At 36.5% G+C, this 27820-nt stretch overlaps 1 protein-coding gene across 10 annotated transcripts in view; it reads right to left on the bottom strand.

Annotated features, from left to right (window-relative positions):
- Positions 1-27820, bottom strand: part of ZMYM2 (zinc finger MYM-type containing 2) — a 124287-nt gene that overhangs the window by 53185 nt on the left and 43282 nt on the right. For all 10 annotated transcript variants that reach the window (XM_063697172.1, XM_055360115.2, XM_004054214.5 and 7 more), the window contains 5 exons: positions 26822-27034; positions 13799-13870; positions 6637-6787; positions 6079-6194; positions 1950-2066 (listed from right to left, as the gene is read on the bottom strand). In XM_063697172.1, coding sequence (XP_063553242.1) covers positions 1950-2066; positions 6079-6194; positions 6637-6787; positions 13799-13870; positions 26822-27034 — 669 coding nt within the window. The remainder of the gene's footprint in view (positions 1-1949; positions 2067-6078; positions 6195-6636; positions 6788-13798; positions 13871-26821; positions 27035-27820) is intronic.

Below are 27820 nucleotides of genomic sequence, written 5' to 3'. Positions count from 1 at the left end.
ATCTCCCAGGGGGACACGCTCAACTCTCATTCAGTGTGGCAGTGTCTCTTAACTGCTTCTAACACTTAACCTCCATGTAAATAAAAGCAATACACCAAAACAACTACAGAAGTGGAGTAGCATTGACATAAATGCAGTGAAAAGGACCTCATTTTGATCTAGTATCAAAATTCAGTGTATGCAGGATCTTCATTTTCTATATGACACTATTATTCTGTATGCTTGCTAATGGATTTCTTTCTTCATTCCCTCATCACTCCTTTATTACCTCTTACTGGGCCTTCATTCTTACTGCTGTTACTTAAAGGTTATCAGTCACTAAAAATCATCACTGGATGCCAACAACAGTCTCAAATAGGGATTGGTTTAAATGATCTGGAGACAGCACCAAAGCAAATAATAAACTAAAAAATGTTCCAGTCATTAAACTGTTAAAATGAAATTTCAGGTTTCCAAAGTACTTTAGAAATCATGTAATCCAGGCTGGGTGCGATGGCTCACGCCTGTGATCCCAGCACTTTGGGAGGCTGAGGCGGGCGGATTGCCTGAGGCCAGGAGTTCAAGACCAGCCTGGCCAACATGGTGAAACCCCATCTCTACTAAAAATACAAAAATTAGCCAGGCGTGGTGGCAGGCGTCTGTAATCCCAGCTACTTGGGAAACTGAGGCAGGAGAATCGCTTGAACCTGCGAAGTGGAGGTTGAAGTGAGCCAAGATCACGCCATTGTACTCCAGCCTAGGCAACAGAGCGAGACTCCGTCTCAAAAAAAAAAAAAAAAAAAAAAAAAAGACAGAAAAAAATCATGTAATCCAGTTCTGGGTACCACCTTTCACTTAAGACTTAGATACTGAATGACTCACCAACAGCTCCTAATAAATTTTGGCTCAAGAACAGTGTTAATACTACATCTTCTAAATCTTGTATACCATTTTATCATATACTCCATGCACTACCTCCCACCCTGCCCCACCCCTAAAGCAGTGAAAAGAAACAATGGCTAAAGGCAAGCATTGCTCAAGAAAGCAATGGGCAGCCTGGGCAGTCTTGTCCATGTATCCATCTATTACTGCCCCCTTACGAAATAAAAGTCAATCATCAGCGTTATTGCTAATGGAGACATGTCAAAGCAAATCAGTAAACTAATGAAAAAAGGGAAAAGAAAATAAACTTGTAGTGGGATTCATAGGCCACTATTGTTTTATTAAAACACAATTATGGCCGGGCATGGTGGCTCATGCCTGTAATCCCAGCACTTTGGGAGGCTGAGGTGGGCGGATCAGTTGAGGTCTGGAGATAGAGACCAGCCTGGCAAACGCGGTGAAACCCCGTCTCTACTAAAAATACAAAAATTAGCTGGGCATGGTGGTGCCCACCGTATTCCCAGCTACTTGGGACGCTGAGGCAGGAGAATCACCTCAACTGAGGAGACAGAGATTGCAGTGAGCCAAGATCGTGCCACTGCACTCCAGCCTGGGCAACACAGCAAGCCTCTGAGAAAAAAAGAAAAAGAAAAAAAAAAAAAACCATTACAGAATTGTATCATTTTATAAATGACAATGTGGTATATGACTAATACATTCTAATATGTACAGGTATTGAGTGATAGAAAATATCGTTCTCAGATAATACAGGACAGGGAGAAACATGGGACAAAAAAAGGAAAGACAATTGCTCTAGGTACGTAGCTAAACAAAGTGACATTCTATACACTATTATGAACTTATACAATATATCAGGAATATGACTTCAGTAATTTTTCTTGGACCTAAAAAGACATAGATCCTTTGTTGGTTTTCCACTCCCACATGAGAATAATCCAATCATAAAAAAAATCTGAAAAGCATATTTTTATCTACCAAGAAATAGGTTTCCAGATGGAAATACAACACTTATTTTACCAGACTTTCTTTTTAGCACTAAATAACACACATTACAAAATACAACTTGCCTCCCATTCCAGGATTTCTGGTTTTGAACAAAACGAATTTTTGCAGTAGTTGCATTTCAACTGAATATCACTTGGCGCTACAAACTGGCCATTTGGAGATGACTGCATACTTAGAGCCTAAAACAAAGAACAAAAGATACTAAGCCTGACATGTATGTTTGAATTTCTATTTGTGATTACTGTCATATATCTACAATGTCCAGAAAGTAATATGCATCTTGCTTAGATATCTTTTCAGCACATAAAACTCATTTCCAAATTTTGTCCTTAAAAATTATAGTATATGTTAGTTTTATAAAATTGAAATTAAATTTAATTTTTAACCACAGAATTATTATTTACCTAAAATAAGAGAAAATCATACATTCAATCATCATCTGTTCACTTAAGAAAATGTAAGGAAGTAACAGTAAGCAAATAATAGTGAGGTTAAGTTGCCCATGTTCTGAACTAACAGAAGTTTAAAAAAACAAAAACAAGAACAAAAACCTAGTTCTTATTGCTATCTCCAATAATCATCAAATATCTAATTTACTAATGTTTTGTGCCACTGCATCCCTACTATAATTTTCATTCCAAGTCTACCAGTGAAATAGGCCTATGTTGGCCAGGCGCAGTGGCTCACATCTGTAATTCTAGCACTTTGGGAGATCAAGGCGGGCAGATCACCTGAGGTCAGGAGTTCGACACCAGCCTGGTCAACATGGCGAAACCCCGTCTCTACTAAAACTACAAAAATTAGGCCAGGCGTGGTGGCTCATGCCTGTAATCCCGGCACTTTGGGAGGCCAAGGCGGGCGGATCACGAAGTCAGGAGATCGAGACCATCCTGGCTAACACAGTAAAACCCCGTCTCTACTAAAAATACAAAAAATTAGCTAGGGTTGGTGGCAGGTGCCTGTAGTACCAGCTACTCAGGAGGTTGAGGCAGGAGAATGGCGTGAACCCAGGAGGCGGAGCTTGCAGTGAGCCGAGATCACGCCACTGCACTCCAGCCTGGGCGACAGAGCGAGACTCCGTCTCAAAAAAAAAAAAAAAAAAATTAGCTGAGCATGGTGGCGCATGCCTGTAATCCCAGCTACTTGGGAGGCTGAGGCAGGGGAAATCACTTGAACCCAGGAGGCGGAGGTTGCAGTGAGCCGAGATCACACCACTGCACTCTAGCCTGGGTGACAGAGCGAGACTCCATCTGGAAAAAAAAAAAAAAAAAAAAGGAGGAAAAGAAATCGGCCTATGTTACATTTAAAAATTGATCACTTCTTCTTCAAAGTTACGAGAAAAAAGATTTACACACTGGTATTCATACGAGGAATTTTACTATTCCTTTTTTTTTAAAGTTAAAACAATTTACAGACTGGACGTCATAGCTCACACCTGTAATCCCAGTACTTTGGGAGGTAGAGGCAGGCGAATCGCTGGAAGTCAGGAGTTCGAGACCAGCCTGGCCAATGTGGCGAAAGTCCGTCTCTACTAAAAATACAAAAATTAGCTAGGCATGGTGGCAGGTGCCTGTAATCCCAGCTACTTGGGAGGCTGAGGCAGAATCACTTGAACCCAGGAGGCAGAGATTGCAGCGAGCCGAGATCATGCCACTGCACCCCAGCCTGGGCGACAGAGTGAGATTCTGTCTCCAAAAAAAAAAAATTTACAGAATAAGACACAATATAAGCATACATGGACACTGACAGATTTTTTCTAATTCCTAATCTGAACGGTGAGGACACTGGTATTTAATTATCATTTTTTAAACCACATTACTCATATATTACATATAATCTTAATGCATGAAATGGTTAATAAAAATTAGCCATTCAATGTACAGTGGAAGGAGAAAAAACTACCATTTTTAAAACTTCTGCATACACTGTAAACACTAAGTTTGTGAAAAATAAAATATACAGATTTAAGACTATCAGATGAATAAATTTAAAAAATAAAAGCCAACATTACTCTTAGCGTTTCCAAAAAATTTGAGCCCCATTAAAGTTAACTAGTCTTTCAAAACAAATGGAATATGCTACAGTCTGAATGTTGGTGTTCCCCCACAAATTCATAGGCTGAAATCCTAAACCCCAAGGTGACAGTATTAGAAGAGGTAGGGGCTTTGAAAAGGTGATCAGACCACTAGAGCTCCACCCTCGTGATCTAATCAGTCAGTATTCTCATAACAGAAGCCTGAGGGAGCTCGTTCACTACCTTCACCATGTGAGGACACAGCAAGAAGGTACCATCTATGAGGAATAGACCTTCAACGGACAACAAATTGCCAGTGCCTTATCTTGGACTTACTAACCTCCAGACTATGAGAAACAAACTTCTATTTATAAGCTACCAGTCTAAGGTATTCTGTAATAGCAGTCTGAATGGACTAAGAGGGAATACTATCCTGTTATCTTACTTTTAAAAGGAAAAACATCTAATGAAGATATAAAGTTCAAAATATATGGTTTGCTTTATGATAAAGGGAAAAATGTTGCTTTTCTGTCAATTTTGTATTATTTATATGCAGAGTGATGAAGCTGCCTGTAGGCCTATCTGGATGTATTCCTCAAAATAAGAGCCTAAATTAAGTACAGTCGGTCCTACATATCCATGGATTCAACCAACAGAGGATCAAAAATTTTAATTAAAAAAAAAGATGATTGCATGTGTATGGACATGTACAGTCATTTTCTTCTTGTCATTATTGCCTAAACAATACAGTATAACAACTCTTTACATACCATTTACATGGCATTAGATATTAAGGGTAATCTAGATGTGATTTAAAGTACACAGGAAGACTTGCATTGTAGGTTACATGCAAATACTATGCCATATTATATAAGGGATTTGGGCATCCCTGGAATTTTATATCTGCAGGAGGTCCTGGTACCACTTGCCCATGGATATCGAGGGGTAACTGTATATCTTAAAATATACAATGTACGTATACAGAGGATCTTATCAAATCATGGGTGATAGAAGTTTCAATTAAATGAAAAGGGTAGTTACAACATTTTCAATTATCAGTTTAGTTTATCCAACAATATCAAAAAACAAAGTTCAAGATCTGACAAGCAGCATGCTATAGACACTGTCTTCCTCTCTTCTAATTAGTAATTATTCCTTAATTTCTAGTTTAAGAAAAGCCAACAAGGCAAAAGCAATATCTACCACTGTAAGGATGTATCAACGGCCATGATCCCAACTTCTGAAATAACAAGTCTTAAACGTGGTTTATCACCTAAGCTCAGTGAGAATATTACTATTAACAAAAACTGACATTCATTTGAATTCAAAAACACCTCAATTTAAATACTAATAAGTGATATAGTAACTATTATACTTAAGAAACTATATTTACAGTTTAAATAAATTAACATAGAGCACAGTACCTGGAATAAAGCAGAATTGTTGGATGAATTAACTCATGAAGCATGGCTTTATGCACGCGTTTGAACCTTTGGGTAATACCCTGAAATTTTCACACACAACAGGTAAACCTAATCGTATCACCTAACTAATGCTTGAATTCCCTCTTAACTATTCCTTCCTAGTGGTCAACCAGGTTAAGTTTGAACGCTTCCAAGAATCTATCTTCTGAGACTATCCATACTCCAAATTTGAAAAACTATGTTAGCAAGTCTTTCTTTACATTTACCAAAATGAAAAATGTCTCCCTAAAACTGATTTTGTATTAAATTAAGGCCTAGTGTAAAAAATCTAATTCCCTCTTTACATCGTCCATTTCTAACATATGAAGAAAGCAAGTATTCTTATCACTTCTAGGCTAAATACATCTAGGTCCTCTATCCGTTTGTCACATAAGAGTTCCCCTTACGGTTCACATTTTATTCAAACCATCTAACAAGAAAAAACTACACATCAGCACTGAACTATATTAAAATTTCTTTTCCTTCAAAATCTGTATCAGAGTAATAATTATAATCTCAATTAGACTATCCAGGCTAAAATAGAAAACTGGTACAGCCACATATTCTGTGACTAGGATATCCACCTTCCAATTTAACCCTCAACAAGCTACGTAAAAATTAAGATAAAATAAAGATAAACCATATTATATTACACTGATTATTTTCTATGTGTATTTTATTGGGGGCATGGGTTATGCAAAATAAACGACAAACCTGAAATTTAGCCACACAACTGGAATTGCAAAAGTTGTACAGTTTTCCATCAGGCATTGTGGCTTGGTATTGAGGTAAAGAGTTTCGCTTACAAAAATGGCAAATAATTCCCAAACCTAGGAAAGAAAAGGTACATATCTGATTTGTTTATAAAGTAATAAAAAAGTTTTTTTATCTTAACTACTGAGATCATAGAAGTTTCTGTTAAAAAATAAACTATTATTATTTGCACCTTCAATACTGAAGATTATGTGCACTTTTAAAATATTGTCATAACGGACTCTGATATTATGCCACTAAAACATACATAGATATAGAGAAAAAACTCAGTTTTGGGTAATTTTTTAGATGGAGTAACAATTTTAGTTAAGAACATAGATATGAAGAGAACTAAAAAAGTAGTACAGAATAATCAAAATAATTAGAACAGTTTTCAAAAAGATTAATATAAAATAAAAAGCTGTTAAAAACAAGCATAAAAACATTAAATAAGAGTATTTATGCAAAAATTAATTTCATTGTAAAGTTTTTTTAACTGTCCAAATATGTGAAACTTACTTTGTGATTTTGCATATTTTGTCTTGTGACTGTTCATACAAGCAGTTGAACAATATGGCTCCATATATCCATTAGGACCTATACACTGAGTCATATCAAAAAACCTGCACTGTGTTCGGCAACCAGTACAAGTTGTCAGTTTTCCATATTTCTAAAATTTGAAACATAAAAAGATAATTTTTAAGACTACAACTTAACTAGAAAAGAATTACCAATTTTTCATTACACTTTTTGTCTCTGCAAAACAATCCTGTTAATCTCTAAACAGGTTTAGAGTCATGAGTCTTCATCTACATACAAACTATTAACTATGCAACAACTGCAAGGTCCAAACAAAGCAATGATCATCAGCTAAGTCGCCTTCAAAAACAGAATGTTTTTCTCTCTATTATATTTAGTTTAACAGAATCCCTACATAGAGTTAAGTAAAACCTGAAAAATTTAGGAAAGGCACAGTGCTTTTTGTTTATAATGAGGACATACTTCTTTGTCATTTGACAAAATCAATTAAATGGAGCTAAGAAATATAAGCCTTAATAATAAAAAGTATGCTGAAGAATGAATTTGAAGATTTTAAATCCTTTTCCCACTGAGCTGCTATTGTTCCAAGCACCTTTGGAACTTCTCTTAAAAATGATTTATCACCTATCTACTACATTTGAAATTTCATTAAACCACAATAAAATATAAAAAAATTTTTGAATTAAAAAAATTTAAACCACATTCAAAATGACTTCTGGCTATAAAAGTAAATAATTCATCAATAGATAATAATAAAGTTAATCCTCCTGCCAAAAGTGAATACAGTAATGTGCCAAATAACGATGTTTCACTCAATGATTGTAATGCCATATTTCTACTGTACCTTTTCTATGTTTAGATATATGTAGATACACAAATACTTACCATTGTGTTACAACTGCCTGCAATATTCATTACAGTAACATGCTGTACAGGCTTATAGCCTAGCAGCAATAAGCTATACCATTTAGGTTTGTTTGAGTACACTCTGTGATGTTCACAAAACAAACTTGTCTAACGATGCATTTTTCAGAAGGTATTCTTGTCATTAAGCAATGAATGACTATATGTGCCAACAACAACAACAACAACAAAAGGAGATAAAGAATATGAGGGCAGGGTGTGGCTCACACCTGTAATCCCAGCACACTGGGAAGCCTAGGGAGGTGGAATGCTTGAGCCCAGGAGTTTGAGACCAGCCTGGGTTCAAGCAATTGCCTGGCTATTTTTTTTGGTGGGGGTGTATTTTTTTTGTAGAGAACTGCTTGAGCCCAGGAGTTCAAGAACAGCCTGGGCAACACAGCAAGACCCCATCTTCCACAAAAAGAAAAAAAAGGTAGAAATAAAAACGAAAGGCTAGCCTTCAAGTGCAAGTTGTTTTGATCTTCTGAGTGGTTGCAGAACTCTGTCATAGTCAAGTTAAATCAAATATCACAAATCACGTTGCAAAATAATTGTATCCATTTTCCACCTCATGTTGCAATTAAATCCGTCTTCATACCCACGAGCATCTATACAATATGAAAATATAAGAAGGCTTCGAAATGTTCCATGGATAGCATAAATAATAGGTGTTATAGATAACAATCAGGCCAAAAATAACAACTGAAATGAATACACTGCATGGAAAAATGTCACAAATACCACAGGGTTTCAGAAAATGAAGGTAATAAATGGAAGGTAAAAATAAAAAAATACAATCAACATCAAGAAAAAGGTCTTTCAGCTTGAAACGAATAGAAAAAGTATAAGAAAACATAGCTGTTTATGTGCCAGGAATGCATGTTCATTATCATCTTATTAAAACCACTTACGCTGCCTACTTCCTCATTTACTGAAATATCAACTAAAGGAAGCCCTCAATTTTGCTTTTCAAAGTGGAAATCAACTCATTCTTTAATGATAGGTCCTCCTTCAAAAATATTTGTCAACTGCAAAAGAATGGTGACAAGGAAAAAATAAAAATGGCTGCAAACATATTATATCTCACTATGATGTGTAAGTATAATAGAAGAGAATGCTCTGCTTTTTTTTTTGTTTGTTTCCTGAGGTCTATTTGATGACTTAAATTTCTATACTGGAAAAGGGACAAAAACAAAGCAAATCAATGAAACAGAATATAAAATGTTTAAAACTTGAAACTACAGTACAAATTAGTAATGCTATAAAATATTCGGGACAACTGCCACTATGTTGCAAGTTTGCAAGACAGAAAAATCAGCTCCCACTAGGTGTCTGTAGAAGGCCTCCATGTATCAGCACCTACAAAGAATTCTTTTACTAATATAAATTAAGTTCCACCATCTAATCAAATCATAGATTTGATTTCTATTTGAAACATTCTTCAAACTGACCGAGTGAGTCTATTCCTTGGATTTGTGATCCCAACGCTGATTTTATTGGCAGAATGATTAAATAATTAGTAACAGTTTTAAGACATCAAGTAAACATGGAGTTAGGCAACTGTTTCACACAGACAAATAATTTTATCTAAAGAGAATGAAGGCCGGGTGCAGTGGCTCACACCTGTAATCCCAGCACTTTGGGAGGCTGAGGTGGGCAGATCACGAGGTTGGGAGTTCGAGACTAGCCTGGCCAACATGGCGAAACCCCGTCTCTACTAAAAACACAAAAGTTAGCCAGGCATGGTGGTGCATGCCTGTAGTCCCAGCTATTCAAGAAGCTGAGGCACAAGAATCACTTGAACCTGGGAGGCAGAGGCTGCAGTGAACCAAGATCACGCCACTACACTCCAGCCTGGGCAACAGAGTGAGACTGCCTCCCAAAAAAAGAAAAAAGAAAAAGAAAATGAGAAAGTACTATCAGAATGACAGAATCACTGAGAATATTTCAATACTGCCACTTGCATAGCTACCGCTGCCTCAAAGAACCAATTAACGTAAGAACATTAGCCAAAAGGGAAATATAATTTTATGCCATGTTTACTCAGCTTCATACGTAAGCAATCAAAATAATCATATTTAAATTTCATACAAATTTATATGCATCCTATAAACACACATTTAGTGATGTAAAGTTTTGTGGAATAAATTCAGAATTAAAATATTCCCTTTTTGGGCATGGGGAAAAATAAGCCTACATATAATTTCAGTGAAAAAGAATGAGATAGAACCAAGTGAAACAAGATATGGATAAGGTAAAACGTACATATGATGGGTAAGTTTATGACAAATTGGCTCATTTTCAGTCTACTCATTTAAAAGATGTACCTTATATTTTAATTTTAACCAATTTCACGTGAATGTCAAAACTGTCACGATCTCACAACTTCTCCCAAATTTTCCTTCTACATATAGGAAGTATATTTCATTTGGTACATTTGGACCAATCAAGTAGACCACATGGGAAGGTAATCAAGAAAGAATGGCTTGATGTACCTGCTGCTGCAAATCTAATTTAGGAAATGGCGCCCCAAGATATAGGCTGCATATTATCTACTTTCCTAGCCACATTCAAATACAATATGAACTTTAGTCTGTGACATCGCACAGTAAAGAAATTACCTTTATATTTACTAACCTCTAACTGAAATTTAACATTCTCTTTCACTCTGATTGGAGGCAACAAACTTACTTCATTAGTTTAATAGGGCCTATGACTGTCAAAAATAAAAATTCCCAATTTTTATATCACTCTTAGTATCCCTTAATATACCAATTACATTCAACTTGACTTCAAAATTACAGTTATTAATCACTGGATTTTATTCCTAAATACATTAAAATAAAGCAGCACATTTCAAAAATTTAAAAAATATTTTGGTAACTGTATTTTGATATAATTGGTTGTCTTTGTAATCATAGGTATTTTATGCATTTAATAACATTCTGAGAATGAATCTGTCCTTATTACCAAAGGAATCCAAAGCACTGAAATAGTGAAGAACCCTGATTAGAAGAAGTGGCAATAAAACTCAAACAATGACATAATATTGTAATATTTATTATACTAAATAAGATAATTTCAAGTAAAAATTACAATTCATTTATTCAATAAAACCTGGAAATCATCTCTTCATATTGCAAGATTTGTCTGTGCAGAGAAAAAAGGGTTTAAAAATGTATATACCATCATGTTTTACTTTTCTCTATTACTGTTTAATTTACAATTTTTCTTTTAACAGACTTATTCTAACTTTGTAATTTAAGGATTTTTTTCTAATTGACAACAGATGCTAAAAATAGTGGGTGAAAAGTTTGCTTAACTTAAACAGATACAGAGGGAAAAATAGCAACTTTACCCTGGAGAAACCTGACAGACATCCCCTTAAACAAGTTAACACACAATAATGGAAAACATAGACATCATGTGCTTCCTGATGTGCACGAAGAGGGACACAACATCGCTTATGAGGTATTCATGCCAAAAATGCATTAACTCAATCTAATCTTGAGGAACTATCAAACAAACACGAATTGAGGGATGCTCTCCAAAGTGGTATTCAAAATGTCAAGTCATAAAAGACAAACAAAAACTAGGGAACTATTTAGATTAAAGCAGAGGTAACTTCCACTCCCAACTAACAGAAACTAGATTTAAACCTCCCACCCACCTTTAACAACTAGAAAATTAGACACACACACAAAAAAACAATGGTTTTCAAACTCTACACACAAGGTAGCACAGAACTGTATACCTAACAAAAGGGAAACAAATCAAGTGAGTCCTGTGGCTACCAAAGCTTGAGGCCTAGAAGTAGCTGGGGGAAGGGGAGGTTAACAGAGCCTACTTACTAGTTTCACTGAGTTGAGGAAACACAAGTCTTTCAAGGCAGCTAGAATTTGGGAAACAGAGTACTGATGATGATGGAGCTGCACAAAAAAGCTCTGATCTTAGAAATACATCTACAGATGTATTTTGGCTGAAAACTGATCTGTGATCTTAAAAATACATCTACAGACATATTTTGGCTGAAAACTGATCTGTGCATTCATGAGAAGAAAGCACCTGTGGCCAGAGAAAGAACCCCAGAACCACAAGAAAGCATTAGGCTAACAATTCCCAAAGAACACACATGGCCAGGAGTACTCTGTATTGCTACCTGTTCAAGAGTAGGATGACCTTGTAATACGGGGGATGATTCAGATCTCTCCAGGTATCACCGCAGTAGTATGAATAAATAGCCCCAGACTAAAGTTTGCTCTACCAAAGTCTTTTCAAAAACTTAAAAGCAAGCCTCAAAAGGATCCAAATAATTCGAGGTTAATTTGACAGGATGCCAGAACAAAGTCCAACAAAACATTTAAAATAATACAACAAAATCCAGCAACCAATAATGTGAAATTCACAATATTCTGAATCAAACTTAAAAATGACAGGCATTTTGTCAAAAAAAAAAAAAAAAAAAGCAGGAAAACATGACTCATTACCCAGAAGAAGAAAAAAAAAAAAAATCAAACTATAGAAACAGATCTAGAAATGGCAGATATGAAAACAGTAAGGCCGGGCGCAGTGGCTCACGCCTGTAATTCCAGCACTTTGGGAGGCTGAGGCAGGCGGATCATGAGGTCAGGAGATCGAGACCATCCTGGCTAACACGGTGAAACCCCGTCTCTACTAAAAATACAAAAAATTAGCCGGGCATGGTGGCGGGCACCTGCAGTCCCAGCTACTAGGGAGGCTGAGGCAGGAGAATGGCGTAAACCCGGGAGGCGGAGCTTGCAGTAAGCAGAGATCGCGCCACTGCACTCCAGCCTGGGTGACAGAGCAAGGCTCCATCTCAAAAAAAAAAAAAAAAAAAAAAAAAAAAAGAAAACAGTAGGCAAAGATGTTAAAAGAACTATTATAAATATGCTAATATATTAAAATATTAGTAGAGGAAAACATGAACATAATTAGGCAGGAAATAGAAGATACAAAAGAGACAAATGGAACTTTTAGAGACGAAAAACATAACATCTGAAAAAATATGCTGCATGGTATTCACAGGTGATTTTAAAAGATCAGCAAACTTAAAGATACAGCAATAGAAACTTTCCAAAATGGAGTACAGAAGGAAAAAAAGACTAGGGAAAAACAATACAAATACAAACCACAATGCAAAATAAATACAAAACAGTACAAAAACAATACAAAACAATACCAAAAAAAAAAAAAAAAAAAAACAAGCCTCAGTGACTGTGGGAAAGTGGCAGGAATTATCTGGAATTGGGGTCTCAGAAGAAGAGAGTTGGGAAAAGGCCTAAAAACTATATTTAAAGAAATAATGGGCTGGGCGCGGTGGCTCACGCCTGTAACGCCAACACTTGGGAGGCCGAGGCAGGCGGATCACCTGAGGTCAGGAGTTCGGGACTAGCCTGACCGACATGGAGAAACCCTATCTCTACTAAAAAAATACAAAATTAGCCGGGTGTGGTGGTGCATGACTGTAATCCCAGCTACTTGGGAGGCTGAGGCAGGAGAATCGCTTGAACCCAGGGGGCGGAGGTTGTGGTGAGCCGAGATGGTGCCGTTGCACTCCAGCCTGGGCAACAAGAGCGAAACTGTCTCAAAAAAAAAAAAAGAAGAGGAATAATAATGGCCTATGATCCTGTACTGGATTCTAGACAAGAAATAATTGTTTTTCATTTGTTGTAAGGGACATTAACAGACAAAATTTGAATACGCTCTATTGACTAACCTGATAATAATAGTTTACTGATGTAAATTTCATTATCTTGATAACTGTACTACAGTTAAAAGTCTTCCTAATTTTAAACACTTATTACTCATTACTAATTCATTTATCTGGATTAACAGGAATACAGACTTAGAAATTTTTTTGAAAGAAAGGGTTTTTTTTTTTAACTTTTCAGGTAGGCACAAAAGAGAGGATTTTTATATCCCTTTATTAAATGCCTACTGTGTACAAGGTATTGTGCACTAAAAAAAATCTGAAAATAATTTCCTAAGAACATAAATATCTAAAGACAAATGAGCATATCACAAGAAAATACATGTAAAATTAGTGAAATTAGAAATCTATGTCTCAGAGATAAAACATTCATCATTTGATACAATTTAAGTTTGGAAATTTTAATATATTTCAAATTGGACAAGATTTTTCAGATACATATTAATGACAGTAGTAGCAGTGCTCAAAAATGTTAAGGTCTTGAACTCCATTTACATTCCTGCTTACCTCAGGCTGCATTAAGAAAGAGTCCTGCATGTGATCTCGAACCTCCTTCAGGAAGCTTGGATGGCTACCTACCTAAAAAAAGATTTTAAAAGACTTTATAAACACACATAAAGAATAGCTGCTACATTGAAAGGTAAATAAGCATTATGTAAAAGTTGCTTCTCAATTATATTTTGTGACTTACAAACTCATTCCAACTTTTAAAAATGTCTGCCTGTCCTGTCCCCACTACTGTTGCCCAACTTAAAGAATTATCAAATAATTTTATCTTAGAAAAAATGGTATAATGATAAAACAGTAATAATGGGCTAAGGAATTAAAGATAGACACTTAGATCTGACTCACCTCTAATTTCTGAGTAAAATCACTTCTAATTTGGAGTGTTCTAAGATCTCTTTAAAACCTATTAAACTCTTAACACTTATAATGAAACTCAAAGCTTTCTAAATTAAGTCATTTGGAGATTATACAGCTACAATTTCCACCATATGCAAAATGAATTGAGAAATTGTTTTGTTTTTTTTTTTTGAGATGGAGTTTTTGCTTTGTCACCCACGCTGAACTGCAGTGGCATGATTTTGGCTCACTGCAACCTCCGCCTCCTGGGTTCAAGCGATTCTCCCACCTCAACCTCCTGAGTAGCTGGGATTACAGGCGCCTGCCACCACGCCTGGCTAGTTTTTGTATTTTTAGTAGAGACAGGGTTTCACCATGTTGGCCAGGCTGGTCTTCAACTCCTGACCTCAAGTGATCGGCCCACCTGGGCCTCCCAAAGTGCTGCGATTACAGTCGTGAGCCACCGTGTCTGGCATGTTTGAGAAATTCTTTTGAAAGCACATATGACAGTTTCCAGCATATAATATGAACACATATCCTTACTCCTTGCACAAAAGTTTTAAAAGATATGCTTCCTGCTTTCCATGAAAGTCAAAATACTATGCTAGAAAAGGAAAACTACTGAAAGGCACAGGACAAGCGTTATACAGTCTCCACTGCCAGGATCTAGATTATTAACTAAGTGTATCAATACACTTCAGAAACTAATTGAGCAATGAGAGCACAGATAAACAACAAAAGGCAGCTAAGTTAAATATAACAGACAAAGGTCAAAGGGGGTGAGAGGAAAGTAAGGAAGGATTATGATACAATTTTAGCTCCCAGGTTGCAGAGAAAGAAGACATTCACTATAGCATCTCATGTAGTTGTCTCCAAACACATCCAATTGGGTCTCTTTATCAGTAAAATAGTAAGGCATGGACTCCCACCTATTTATTTAACTAATGAATTATGAACATATAGCATGTAATTATAAAACATGCAAGTAATTTTAAAGAATAAAACACTATTTTAAATAATTTTTATTTATGTAATAATAGTACAAAGAACATTTTCTCTATCCACTGGAGAAGAATCATTTGGTGTCAGTAGAGGTTATGTGGGGAACAGTATAAGGAACTCCTACTCCTCTAGTCAGGGTGGTATCAGCTAATGTCCACAAAGGAGCCAGAACTCCCATATCCACTCAGCAATAACAAGAAGCTGCTTCTCCCTCACAGATGTAGAGAGGCCAAGTACAGAGACTGACCTTTTAACTCCACTTGGCAATACCACAGTACTCAAAATGTTCAAGTTTCAAATAAAAAAATCATTTATCATGCCAAACACCAGGAAAACTATAATTTAAATAGAAAAGGACAATCAACAGATGCCAACACCAAAATTACAGAGATACTGGAAATACCTGACAAAGATTTTAAAGCAGTCATCATAAAAGTGCTCCAATAACCAATACACATGCACTTAAAAAACAAATGAAAACACAGAAACTTCTAGAAAAGAAATAGAAGATATAAAGAAGAATAAAATGGAAAGAATCAGTGAACTGGAAGACAGAATAATAAAAAGTACCCAACCCGAAAAACAGACTGGGTGGGGGGAAAAGTAAAACAGAGCCTTAGGGATCTGTAGGCTTGTAACAAAAAAAAAAAAACAAAAAACAAAAAACACACACACACACAAAAAGTAACATTCATGTTACTGGAGTCCCAAAAGGAAAGGAAAAAGAGGACAGAGTTAGAAAAGTCCTCCAAAAACACTACTGTTTGAAATGTCTCAAATTTGGCAAAAGACATAAATCTACAGATAGAAGGTTAGCAAACACTAGGAAGGATAAAACCCAAAGAAACACCAAGATACACCAAATTCAAATTTCTGAAAACCAAAGACAAAGAAAAAATCTTGAATCTGGCAAGAGAAATGACACACCTGTAGGCGAAATACAGTTGAAATAGCAGCCTAGAGAAACAGTAAGACAACAGCTCCTCTACTCTACAGACCCTAATCCCATTCACACAAGAAAAGGCCAATTAGCCTACACTTCCACCCTGGCCAGGCTACAATGGGATGCCTCACCCCAGCACCCTAGCCATGGTAAAGTCAGAGAAGGCCAAGTAGGAAACTTGAACTTCCACCCCACTGGGTGGTAATTAGACACCTTAACCACCTCTACCCTAACTGAGGTGGTCTGACCCAGCAGAAAGTCAGAGCTTTTACCAACAACTTGCAGTAAAGAGGCCAAGACTGACGTAACAGAACCTGAGGAGCAGTAAAGGAAAGAATGAAGTAAAGTAAGCAAAAGCCTAAGGGGCCCATGGAATAAGATCAAATAGACCAACATGAACTTTATGAGAGTTTCAGAAGAAGGGAAAGGGGCAAAAGATTATCTGAAAAATTAATGGCTAAAAACTTGCCATATTTGATAACAGACACAAATCTACAAATCTAATAAACACAACAAATTATATGTAGGATAAACTCAGAGACACACAATAAGACACATTATAATCAAACCGTTAAAAGACAAAGAAAATACTGAAAGAAGCAAAACAGAAATGGTTCAGCACAAGAAATTCTCAATAAGATTAACCATCAATTTCACAAAAGAAACAACCACGGAGGCCAAAAGGCAGTGGAATAACATTTAAAATAATAGAGAAAAAAAAGCTTTCAAACAAGAATACTATGTCCAGCAAAACTATCATCCAAAACTGAAGGAAAAATAAAGACACACAGATAAAAGGTGGAGGGAGTTTGTTGCCACTAAATCTACCCTACAAAACAAATGCTAAAAGGAGTCAAAGCTTTTTATTGAAATGGAAGGAATACACTTGACCCAATCTTTAGTAAATATATGGGAGAATACAAAACAAGTATAACTGTATTTTTGCTTTATAAATCCACTTTTTATTTCCTACATGATTTTAAAGACAAATATGCACACAAAATTGTAAATCTTTATTACTGGGAATACAATGCTTAAAAATGTAATTTATAACAAAAAGAAGGAACAGATATATAGGAGCAGCATTTTTAAAAGCTAATTAACTTGTTATAAATTCACATTAGATTGAATTATAGGATGTTATATGTAAAGCCTCCCCCACAGTAACCACAAATAATATATTTAAAAATAATACAAAGACAATGAGAAGGAAATCAAAACAGTGCACTACAATCAACTAAACATAAAAGCCGTAATGCAGGAAATGAGATACCAAAAAAAAGGTATAGAATATACCAAAAAAAAAATAGAAAAATGGCAGAAATAAATCCTTCCTTATTGGTAATTATGTTAAATGTACATGGATCAAATTATCCAATCAAAAGGCATCATTTTTTTTCCTATTCTGTCAATTTCTGCTTTTTGATCAAATAATTTGATCCATGTACATTTAATGTAATTATTGATAAGGAAAGATTTATTTATCCAAAGATACAAACAGGTCAAAAGTAAAAGGATGGAAAAAGATACTCCACGCAAATAAACAGTAACTAAGAGAGTTGGGGTTGCCGTATTAATATAAGGCAAAAAGAGCCTATATGTGAAAAACTGATACAAGAGACAGAAAAATACATACTGAACAAAGGGTCCACTTACCAAGAAGATATAACAAATATAAACATATACATACCAAATATCAAAACCCCCAAAATACACTTAAAAAAATTAACAGAAGTAAAAGGAGAAATAGACAATAACTGAGGTAGAAGCAGATAATTGTACAATAATAGCTGGAGACATCAATACACCATTTACAATAGTGGACAGACCATCTAGACAGAATTTCAACTAAGTAAAGACAAATCTTGAAAAACAATATAAACTAGAGTTATTAATAACAAACATATATTGAGTATTCTTGCCAACAACAGTAGAATAAACATTCTTTTCAAATGCATATGGAGCAATTTCCAGAATGAACTATGTTAGGCCACAAAAAAGTCTCAATAAATTTTTGAAGACTAAAATCACACAGAGTATCTTTCCAATGAGCAATGGAATAAAACTAGAAATCAGTAATAGAAGGAACACTTAGAAAATTCATAAATATGGGGATATTAAACCACACACTCTTAAACATGGCTCAAAGAAGAAACCACAGGAAATTTTTAAATACTTAGAGATGAGTGAAAACAAAACTAAAAGAATACCAAAAGTTATGAGATGCAACTTAAATACTAATCAGAGAAAAATTTATTTAAAATTGTAAATGCTTATGTTAAAAAGAAAGAAAGAAAGAAAGTCCAGGCACGGTGGCTCACACCTATAATCCCAGCACTTTGGAGGGCTGAGGCGAGCATATCACCTGAGGTCAGGAGTTCAAGACCAGTCTAACATGGTGAAACCCCATCTCTACTAAAAATACAAAAATTAGCCAGGTATGGTGGCACATGCCTGTAATCCCGGCTACTCAGGAGGCGGATGCAGGATAATCGCTTGAACCTGGGAGGTGAGGGTGCAGTGAGCTAAGATCATGCCACTGCGTTCCAGCCTGGGCAATAGAGTGAGAATTTGCCCCCCTCAAAAAAAAAAAAACCTCAAGTAAATAACCTAACTTCTCACCACCTTGAGGAAAAAGACGAGATCACTAAACCCAAAGCCAGCAGAAGAAAGCAAATAATAAAGATTAGAGCAGGAAAAATAGAACAGAAAAAGTGAGAGAAACAAACCCAAAAGTTGGTCATTTTAAAATACCAAGAGAATAGACACAAAGAATAAAATATGGGAGACATTACTACCGGCATTCCTGAAGTAAAAAGTAGTACAAGAAAATGCTATGAACAATAGTACATTAACAAATTACACAGCCTAGATGAAATGCACAAATTCCTAAAAACACACAAACCACCAAAACTGACACAAGAAGACATAGAAAACGTGAACAGACCTGTAACAAGAGACTCAGTCATCAGAAATGTCCTGGCCGGGTGCAGTGGATCATGCCTATAATCCCAACACTTTGGGAGGCTGAGGCGGGTGGATCATGAGGTCAGGAGATCGAGACCATTCTGGCCAACATGGTGAAACCCCATCTCTACTAAAAATTCAAAAATTAGCTGGGCGTGGTGGCAGGCGCCTGTAGTCCCAGCTACTCAGGAAGCTGAGGCAGGAGAATTGCTTGAACCCGGGAGGTGGGGGTTGCAGTAAGCCAAGATCGCGCCACTGCACTCCAGCCTGGGTGACAGAGCGAGACTCTGTCTCACAAACAAACAAACAAACAAAAAGTCCCAAAAAAGAGAAGGCCAAGATCAGATGACTTCACGGGTAAATTCTACCAAACATTTAAAGAATTAACACCAATTCTCACGCTTCCAAAAATCAGAAGATACAAGATGTCTCACCCACCCCATTCTATAAGGCCAGCATTACCCTCATTTGAAAGACAGATAAAGACATCAAAAGAAAGAAAATCAGAGACCAGTATCCCACAAGAATATAGATGCAAAGATCCTCAACAAAGTACTACTAAACTGAATACAATATATTAAAAGGATTATACACCATAATCAAGTAGGGATTTATCCCAATAAAAGTGTGGTTCAACATAAAGAAGTCAATCCATGTAACATACCACATAAATAAGAGCAAAGATAAAGACCACATGATCATCTCAAAGTAGAAAAAGCATTTGAAAAATTCAACACCTTTTTATGATTAAAAAAACTGAATAAAAAAAGTAATACAAAGAAACTACTTCAACATACTAAAAGCCATGCATATGAACAACCCATTCTAACATCAGACTCAATGGTAAAAAAATTATTTTCCTCTAAGATCAGCAACAAGGACGCCCACTTTCACCACATCTATTTGACACGGTATTGAAAATTATAGCCACAACCATTAGTTAAGAAATAAAATGCATCCAAATTGGAAAAAAGTAAAACTATCTCTATTCACAGATGACATGAAACTCATAAAGAGAAAAATACCAAGAAACTCATAAAGCTAGTAGAGCTAACATTCAGTAAAGTTGCACAGTACATGATCAATGTACAAAAATCAGATGTTTCTATACACTAGTAATGTACAATCTGAAAAGGAAATAAAGCAAATCCACTAGAAATAGCATTAAAAGAATAAACAGGAATAAATGCAGCAAAGGAGGTGAAGACTTGTACACTAAAAACCACAAAAGACTGCTGAAAGAAATTAAAGACATAAATAAATGGTATGTCTTCATAAATAAATGCCATTTTCACAGACAGAATAACTTACTATTGCTAAGATGTCAATACTACCCAAAGCAATCTACAGATTCAATGCAATTTATATAAAAATTCCAACAAACTCTTCTGCAGAAATAGAAAAGCCAATCTTCAAATTCATATAAAATTAGAATGGGTCCAGAATATTCAAACAATCTTGACAAAAAACAAAGTTGGAGAACTCACATTTCCTGATTTCAAAACTTACTACAAAGATACAGTAATCAAAATAGTGCGGCACATACATAAGATCACACATGTAGATCAGTGGAACATAGAAATGATCTCTGGCCAATTAATAGTTGACAAGTGTGATAAGTCCATTCCACAGAGAAAGAATAATCCCTTCATCAACAGGTGGTGGTGGTGGGAAAACTGGAATTCCAGTACAAAACAATGAAGTTGGACCCCTGCCTCACATAATAAACAAAAAGTAAATTAAAATGGATCAAATACCTAATTAAGAGCTAAACTCATACAACTCTTAGAGGAAACTGTAGAGGAAAACCATGACCTGGCATTTGGCAACAGATTCTTAAATGACACCGAAAGCACGACCAAAAGAAAACAATGGGTAAATCAAAATTTAAAACTTCCAGCTGGGCGTGGTGGCTCACACCTGTAATCCCAGCACTTTGAGAGGCTGAGAAGGACAGATCACTTGAAGTCAGGAGTTTCAGATCAGCCTTGCCAACCTGGTGAAACCCCAACTCTACTAAAAAAAATACAAAAATTAGTTGGACATGGTGGCCTATGCCTATAGTCCTAGCTACTTGGGAGGCTGACGCAAAGAATTGCTTGGACCCAGGAGGCGGAGGCTGCAGTGAGCTGAGATCGCACTACCGCACTCCAGCCTGGGCTACAGACCGAGACCCATCTCAAAAAAAAAAGACCAGGGGCGGAGGCTCACGCCTGTAATTTCACACTTTGGGAGGCCAAGGCAGGAGGATCACTGAGGGTCAGGAGTTCGAGACCAGCCTGGCCAACATGGTGAAACCCCATCTCTACTAAAAATACAAGTATTAGCCCAGGCGCTATGGCTCACGCCTGTAATCCTAGCACTTTGGGAGGTCGAGGCAGGTGGCTCACTTGACATCAGGAGTTTGAAACCAGCTTGGCCATCAAGGTGAAACCCCGTCTCTACTAAAAATACAAAAAATTAGCTGGGCATGGTGGTGTGCACCTGTAATCCCAGCTACTCGGGAGGCTGAGGCAGGATAATTGCTTGAACGCGGGAGGTGGAGGTTACATGAGCAGAGACTGTGCCACCGCACTCCAGCCTGAGCAACAGAGCAAGACTCCATCTCAAAGAAAAAAAAAAAAAAAAAAATTAGGCATGGTAGCACACACCTGTAATCCCAGCTACTTGGGAGGCTGAGGCAAGAGAATCGCTTGAACCCAGGAGGCAGAGGTTGCAGTGAGCCAAGATCGTGCCATTGCACTCCAGCCTGGGTGACAGAGCAAGACTCCTTCACCCCCCAAAAATAAAATAAAATAAAAAAATAAAAACTTCTGCACATCAAAGGACATTACTGAGAAAGTAAAACAAAAACCTACATAATGGAAGACAGTATTTGCAAAACATATACAGAATGATCAACGCAAATGCAAAAAATCTGAAATGCTCTAAAACCCAAAACTTTTCAATTAGCAACATGATGCTCAAAGGAAATGCTCATTGAAGCATTTTGCATTTTGGATTTTTCAGATGTGGATTGTTTGAATGTAAGTATAATGCAAATATTCTAAAGTTTGAAAAACCTAAAATCTGAAACACTTTGGGTCCCAAGCATTTCAGATAAGGGATACTCAAACTGTACAAGATACAAAGAACTTCTTCAACTCAAGAACAAAAGTACAAAGGGATACAAAATTATAGCTATATAGGAGGATTAAGTTCTATTGTTCCATAGCACTACAGAACGAATACAGTTAACAATTATTATTGGATAGATTCAAAAGGCTAAAAGAGAGAATTTCGAATGTTCCCAACATAAAAAAATAATTTTGGGGTGATGGCTATCCTAATTACCCTGATTTGAACATTCCACATTCTATACATGTATAAAAACATCGCTCTGTACCCCCTACGTATATAAAAGTATTACATATCAACTAAAAATAAAAGAGGGCCAGGCGCAGTGGCTCATGCCTGTAATCCCAGCACTTGGGGAGGCCGAGGCGGGCAGATTACGAGGTCAGGAGTTTGAGACCAGCCTCACTAACGTGGTGAAACCCCGTCTCTACTAAAAATACAAAAATTAGCCAGGTGTGGTGGCACGCACCTGTACTCCTAGCTACTCAGGAGGCTGAGGCAGGAGAATCATTTGAACCCAGGAGGCAGAGGTTACAGTGAGCCAAGATCTCGCTGCTGCACTCCAGCCTGGGCAACAGAGGGCAACAAAAACAAACAAACAAACAAACAGACAAACAAAAAACAAAAAGAGAAAAAAGAACTGAACTACAAAACCCAATTCAAAAACAGAGACAGGACTTGAATAGATACTTCTCCAAAGATGATACACAAATGGCCAACAAGCAAATGAAAAATTGCTCATTGGCCAGGCACGGTGGCTCACACTGTAATCCTAGCACTTTGGGAGGCCAAGGCAGGCAGATGGCTTGAGCTTAGGAGTTCGAGACCAGGCCTGAACAACATGGTGAATGAAACCCTATGTCTCCAAAAAAATACAAAAAATTAGCCAGGCGTAGTGGCCCGTGCCTGTGGTCCCAGCTACTCGGGAGGCTGAGACAGAAGAATCCCTTGAGCCCAGGAAGCAGAGGTTGCAGTGAGCCAAGATTGTGCACCTGCACTCCAACCTGGGTAATAGAGCGAGACTCTGTCTCAAAAATAAAAAAAACAACAACAAAGAAAAATTGTTCATTGTCATTAGTCATTAGGGAAATGCAAATCAAAACCATGAGATACCACCGCACATGCACTAAGATATCTACAAGAAAAATCAAAAGCCTAAAATATGGAAAATAACAAGTGTTGGCAAAGATATAGAGAAAATAGAAGCCTTGTACATTGCTGCTGAGAACATAAAATGGTACAGTTGTGTAAAATAGTTTGACAGTTCTTCAAAAGGTAAAACACAGAATTACCCTATGACTGAGCAAATCCACACTCATCCAAAAGAATGGAAAACCAGGATACTTATATCAAATTTATACACCAATATTCACTGCAGCATTACTCACAATAGTCAAAGGTGGCAACAAAGCAACATCTATCATAGGGACAACAAATCGATAAACAGAATGTGGCATATACATATAATGAATATTATTCAGCCATAAAAAGTAATGATGTTCTGATCATGGCTATACTACGGATGAAACTGAAAGCATTATGTTTCAGCTTTCAGGTAAAATAACCCAGATGCAAAAAGACAAATATTATATAATTTCACTTACATGAATATCTAGAATATACGAATTCATAGAGACAGAAAGTACTAAATTACCAAGGACTGGGATAGAAAAAAATGGGAGTTATTGGCTAATGTCAGTTTTTGTACGGCATGATGAAAAAGTTTCAGAAATAGAGTCAACGGTAGCACAACACTGTAAATGTAACTAATGCCACTCACTTATATACTTAAAAATACTTAAAACTGCAAATTTTATGTTACATATAGTCTACCACAATGTTTAAAAACCTTATGAGTTACTTTCCTTCCTTTTTATGCTCTGGAATTGTTTAAATAGCACTGAGATTTTCTTGTTTAAATGTGATGGAATTCCCCTATGAAAACATCAGAGCCTGGTCCTTGTTGTGGGGTACTACTTTAATAATTATCTCTATTTCATCTATAGAAATTTGTCCACTTAATTTTGTCTGCGCTGAAGTCCAGTTGGGGAAATTATATTTTCACAGGAAATTACTCAATCTAGGTTCAACATTTTTATATAGGGCTAAATAAATTAGTTCTTATGACTGATTTTTGTCAAGTTCTTTTGTTTTGATGTTCATATCTACCTTGTCATTTCTTATTTTACGTATTTCTGTTTTTAAACCTCTTTTCCTGATTAACAATTGGGTATTTTTTCCCTGGTTTTTGAAGACCTGATTTTTCAAAGAGGCAACATTCTGAACAATGTTAAGACTATTTTAAAATTCCTAATTAGTTTATCCTTTTATCTTTATTTCCTTTCTTCTGTTTCAGTTTATTTTTCTTTTTCCAGGTTTTTCAAGTTGACTAATTCATTTATTTTCATTTTTACTGCTTTAAGTATATGAGGAAATGAATTTTCCTCTGGACATTTTTATAAAGCAAATGTAACACTGATACCTTAAACAATGCACAAAAAAAAGGACATTACAGACCAATCTTACTTATAAATATCAATGCAAAAGTACCAAATAAAGTATTAGCCATCAGAATGTACGCACATTTTTGAAAAAATAATTATCTGGCATAGTTTATTCTAGGAATACAAGGATGGCTCAATAGATTAGGAAATCTACTAATATGGCAGTGCCACCTCTTATCCTTGAGAGATATATTCTAAGGCTCCCAGTGGATGCCTGAAACCTTTGATACTATGTCTTTTCCCGTAGACACATACCTATGATAAAGTTTAATTTCTAATTAGCCACAGCAAGAGATTAACAACAATTGGGCGGGAATGATGGCTCACGCCTGTAATCCCAGCACTTTGGAAGGCCGAGGTGGGCAAATCACTTGAGGTCAGGAGTTTGAGACCAGCATGGACAACATGGTGAAACCCAATCGCTACCAAAAATACAAAAATTAGTTGGGCATGGTGGCATGTGCCTGTAATCCCAGCCACTCAGGAGGCTGAAGCAAGGAGAATCATTTGAACCCAGGAAAAGTAGACTGCAGTGAGCTGAGATTGCACCACTGCACTCTAGCTTGGGCAACAGAGCAAGACCCTGTCTCAAAACAAAACAAAAAACAACAACAATTATAGTTAGTTATAATTAATCTCTCTCAAATTATCTTAATTGTAGTCTACTCATCTATAATTAATTACTTTCTGAAATTATCTTATTGTAGTCTACTCACCTATTTGGAAACTGCAGCTGACTGTGAGTAATTGAAACCACAAAAAACAAAGCTTTGCGTGAGAAAGGACTACTATATAACTCACACCTTAATAAATCTAAGGCCAAGTGTGGTAGCTCATGCCTGTAATCCCAGCACTTTGGGAGGCCGAGGCGCGGAGATCACTTGAGCTCAGGAGTGTGAGACCAGCCTGGCCACCATGGTGAATCCCCATCTCTAGTAAAAACACAAAAATTAGCTCAGCGTGGTGGTGCACGCCTGTAATCCCAGCTACTCAGGAGGCTGAGGCAGGAGAATCACTTGAACCCAGGAGGTGGAAGTTGCAGCGAGCCAAAATTACGCCAATGCACTCCAGCCTGGGCAACAAAGCGAGACTTGTCTTTTTAAAAAAAAAAAAAAAAACTAAAGAGGGAGAAAGTTCATATAACCTTCTCCACAGACAACAAAAAGATCTTTAAGGCAATAATAATTTCTGATAAAACATTTAATAAATTTATGAAGACTGAAATCACACAGACTATCTTTTCAATGAGCAATGGAATAAAACTAGAAATCAAAAAGTCCTTAAAATAACATTAACCTGGACGGATGCAGTGGTTCACACCTGTAATCCCAGCACTTTGGGAGGCCGAGGCAGGTGGATCACCTGGGGTCAGGAGTTCGAGACCAGCCTGGCTAACATGGTGAAACCCCGTTTCTACTAAAAATACAAAAAATTAGCCGGGTGTGGTGGCGCATGCCTGTAATCCCAGCTACTTGGGAGGCTGAGGCAGGAGAATCGCTTGAACCTGGGAGGCGGAGGTTGCAGTGAGCTGAGATCACGCCAACGCACTCCAGCTTGGGAAACAAGAGCAAAACTCCGTCTCAAAAAAAAAAATTATAACAACATTAACCTTAGAATTTAAATATAAACAATATGACCACTTCAAGCCGAGGTTTAAAAGTTTGAAAAATAATATTTGCAGCCCCTCTCCAACTCCCAAAGAGGAAATAAATTCAAAAGAGGAATCATTCTGATAGCATTTACCATTATATGTAAAATCTTAAATTTACTGCCAATAATCTACATACACAGATGTTCCCTAAGAATGGAGTTACATCCTGATAAACCCATTCTAAGTTGAAAATACCTAGGTCAAAGGTGCATTTTAAGACATTTCCAACTTACAACGGGTTTACCCAGACTTAACTCCATCATTATATCACGGAAATGACCTACCTCAAATGAAAAAATACAGATGGTCCCTGACTTACGATGGTTCAGCTTTAATGGTACAAAGCACTATGCATTCAGTATGCTCCATGATATGACAACAATAATGGAATTAAATGAAATTCTAAGATAAAGCCAGTTAATAAACACTGTTAGAGTAAAAGTATTACAACACTTTCAAGCACATTCTAAAGAATGCCCAATTTTGATTAGAACATGAATTACCTGTTTGTATTCACTGACACAACTTTGACAGCAAAATCTTTTCTGTTGACCATCAATCACCAGAACATTATTTCCAGCACCTTTACTGGGTAAGTACTCTCCACACTGTTCACAGCAATTCATTATTAAACCATTGGCCATTCTATATCTATTAAAGCAGTGGTCACTGCACAGCTTATGAGTCATATTTTTAAAGCTGACTTCATGGCGAATCTGAAAGAAAAATAAACAAAATCTTACAAAACAGATCAATCTGACAAGTAGCTAAATAATAAAGCATTCTGAACAGAAATAAAGATGTCCCAATAAGGCTTGTTTGGAGAAAAGGAAAAAAAATTTTTTTTTTTTTTAAAGACAGGGTCTCACTCATTACCCAGGCTAAAGTACAGTGGCACCATCAAAGCTGACTGCAGCCTCAATCCCCTGGGCTCAAGCAATCCTCCTACCTCAGCCTCCCAAGTAGCTGAGACTATAGACACACACAACCACGCCTAACTAATGTTTTTTCTTTTAGGTAGGGATAGGGTCCCACTATGCTTCCCAGGCTGATTTCAAACTCCTGGCCTCAAGTGATCCTCCCACCTTGGCTTCCCAAAGTGCTAGGATTATATAGGTGTGAGCTACTGAGCCTGGCCCCACTTTCATAATTATTTAAATTGTTTTTATACACATAGGAACACATGTATGGCACTGAAAAAAGAAAAAAACCCATCAGTGACATCACTACAAACTTCTCTAGAGGTATCAGAAGATGACAGAAAACCAAGTTTGGGTAGTGGTAATATTAAACTTCATAGACTAAAAATCTTTAGATCAATTTTTAAAAACTATAAATAAAGTACATTTCTCTAGAAAAATGAGGAGGGGAGAACCATTATAAATCATTCAAATGACTTATATATAAACAGATTACTTTTTATTTAACACAATATTAATAATGTGAGGTTATCAAAAAATATTCCAATTGTTCTACTTCTCAGCAAAATTATTTGTAGTATT

This window comes from Gorilla gorilla, chromosome 14, assembly GCF_029281585.2.
Source record: "Gorilla gorilla gorilla isolate KB3781 chromosome 14, NHGRI_mGorGor1-v2.1_pri, whole genome shotgun sequence".
Lineage (NCBI taxonomy): Eukaryota > Metazoa > Chordata > Mammalia > Primates > Hominidae > Gorilla > Gorilla gorilla.
Note: the sequence above shows the minus strand (reverse complement) of the source record. Positions and strands in the feature narration are given on the sequence as shown.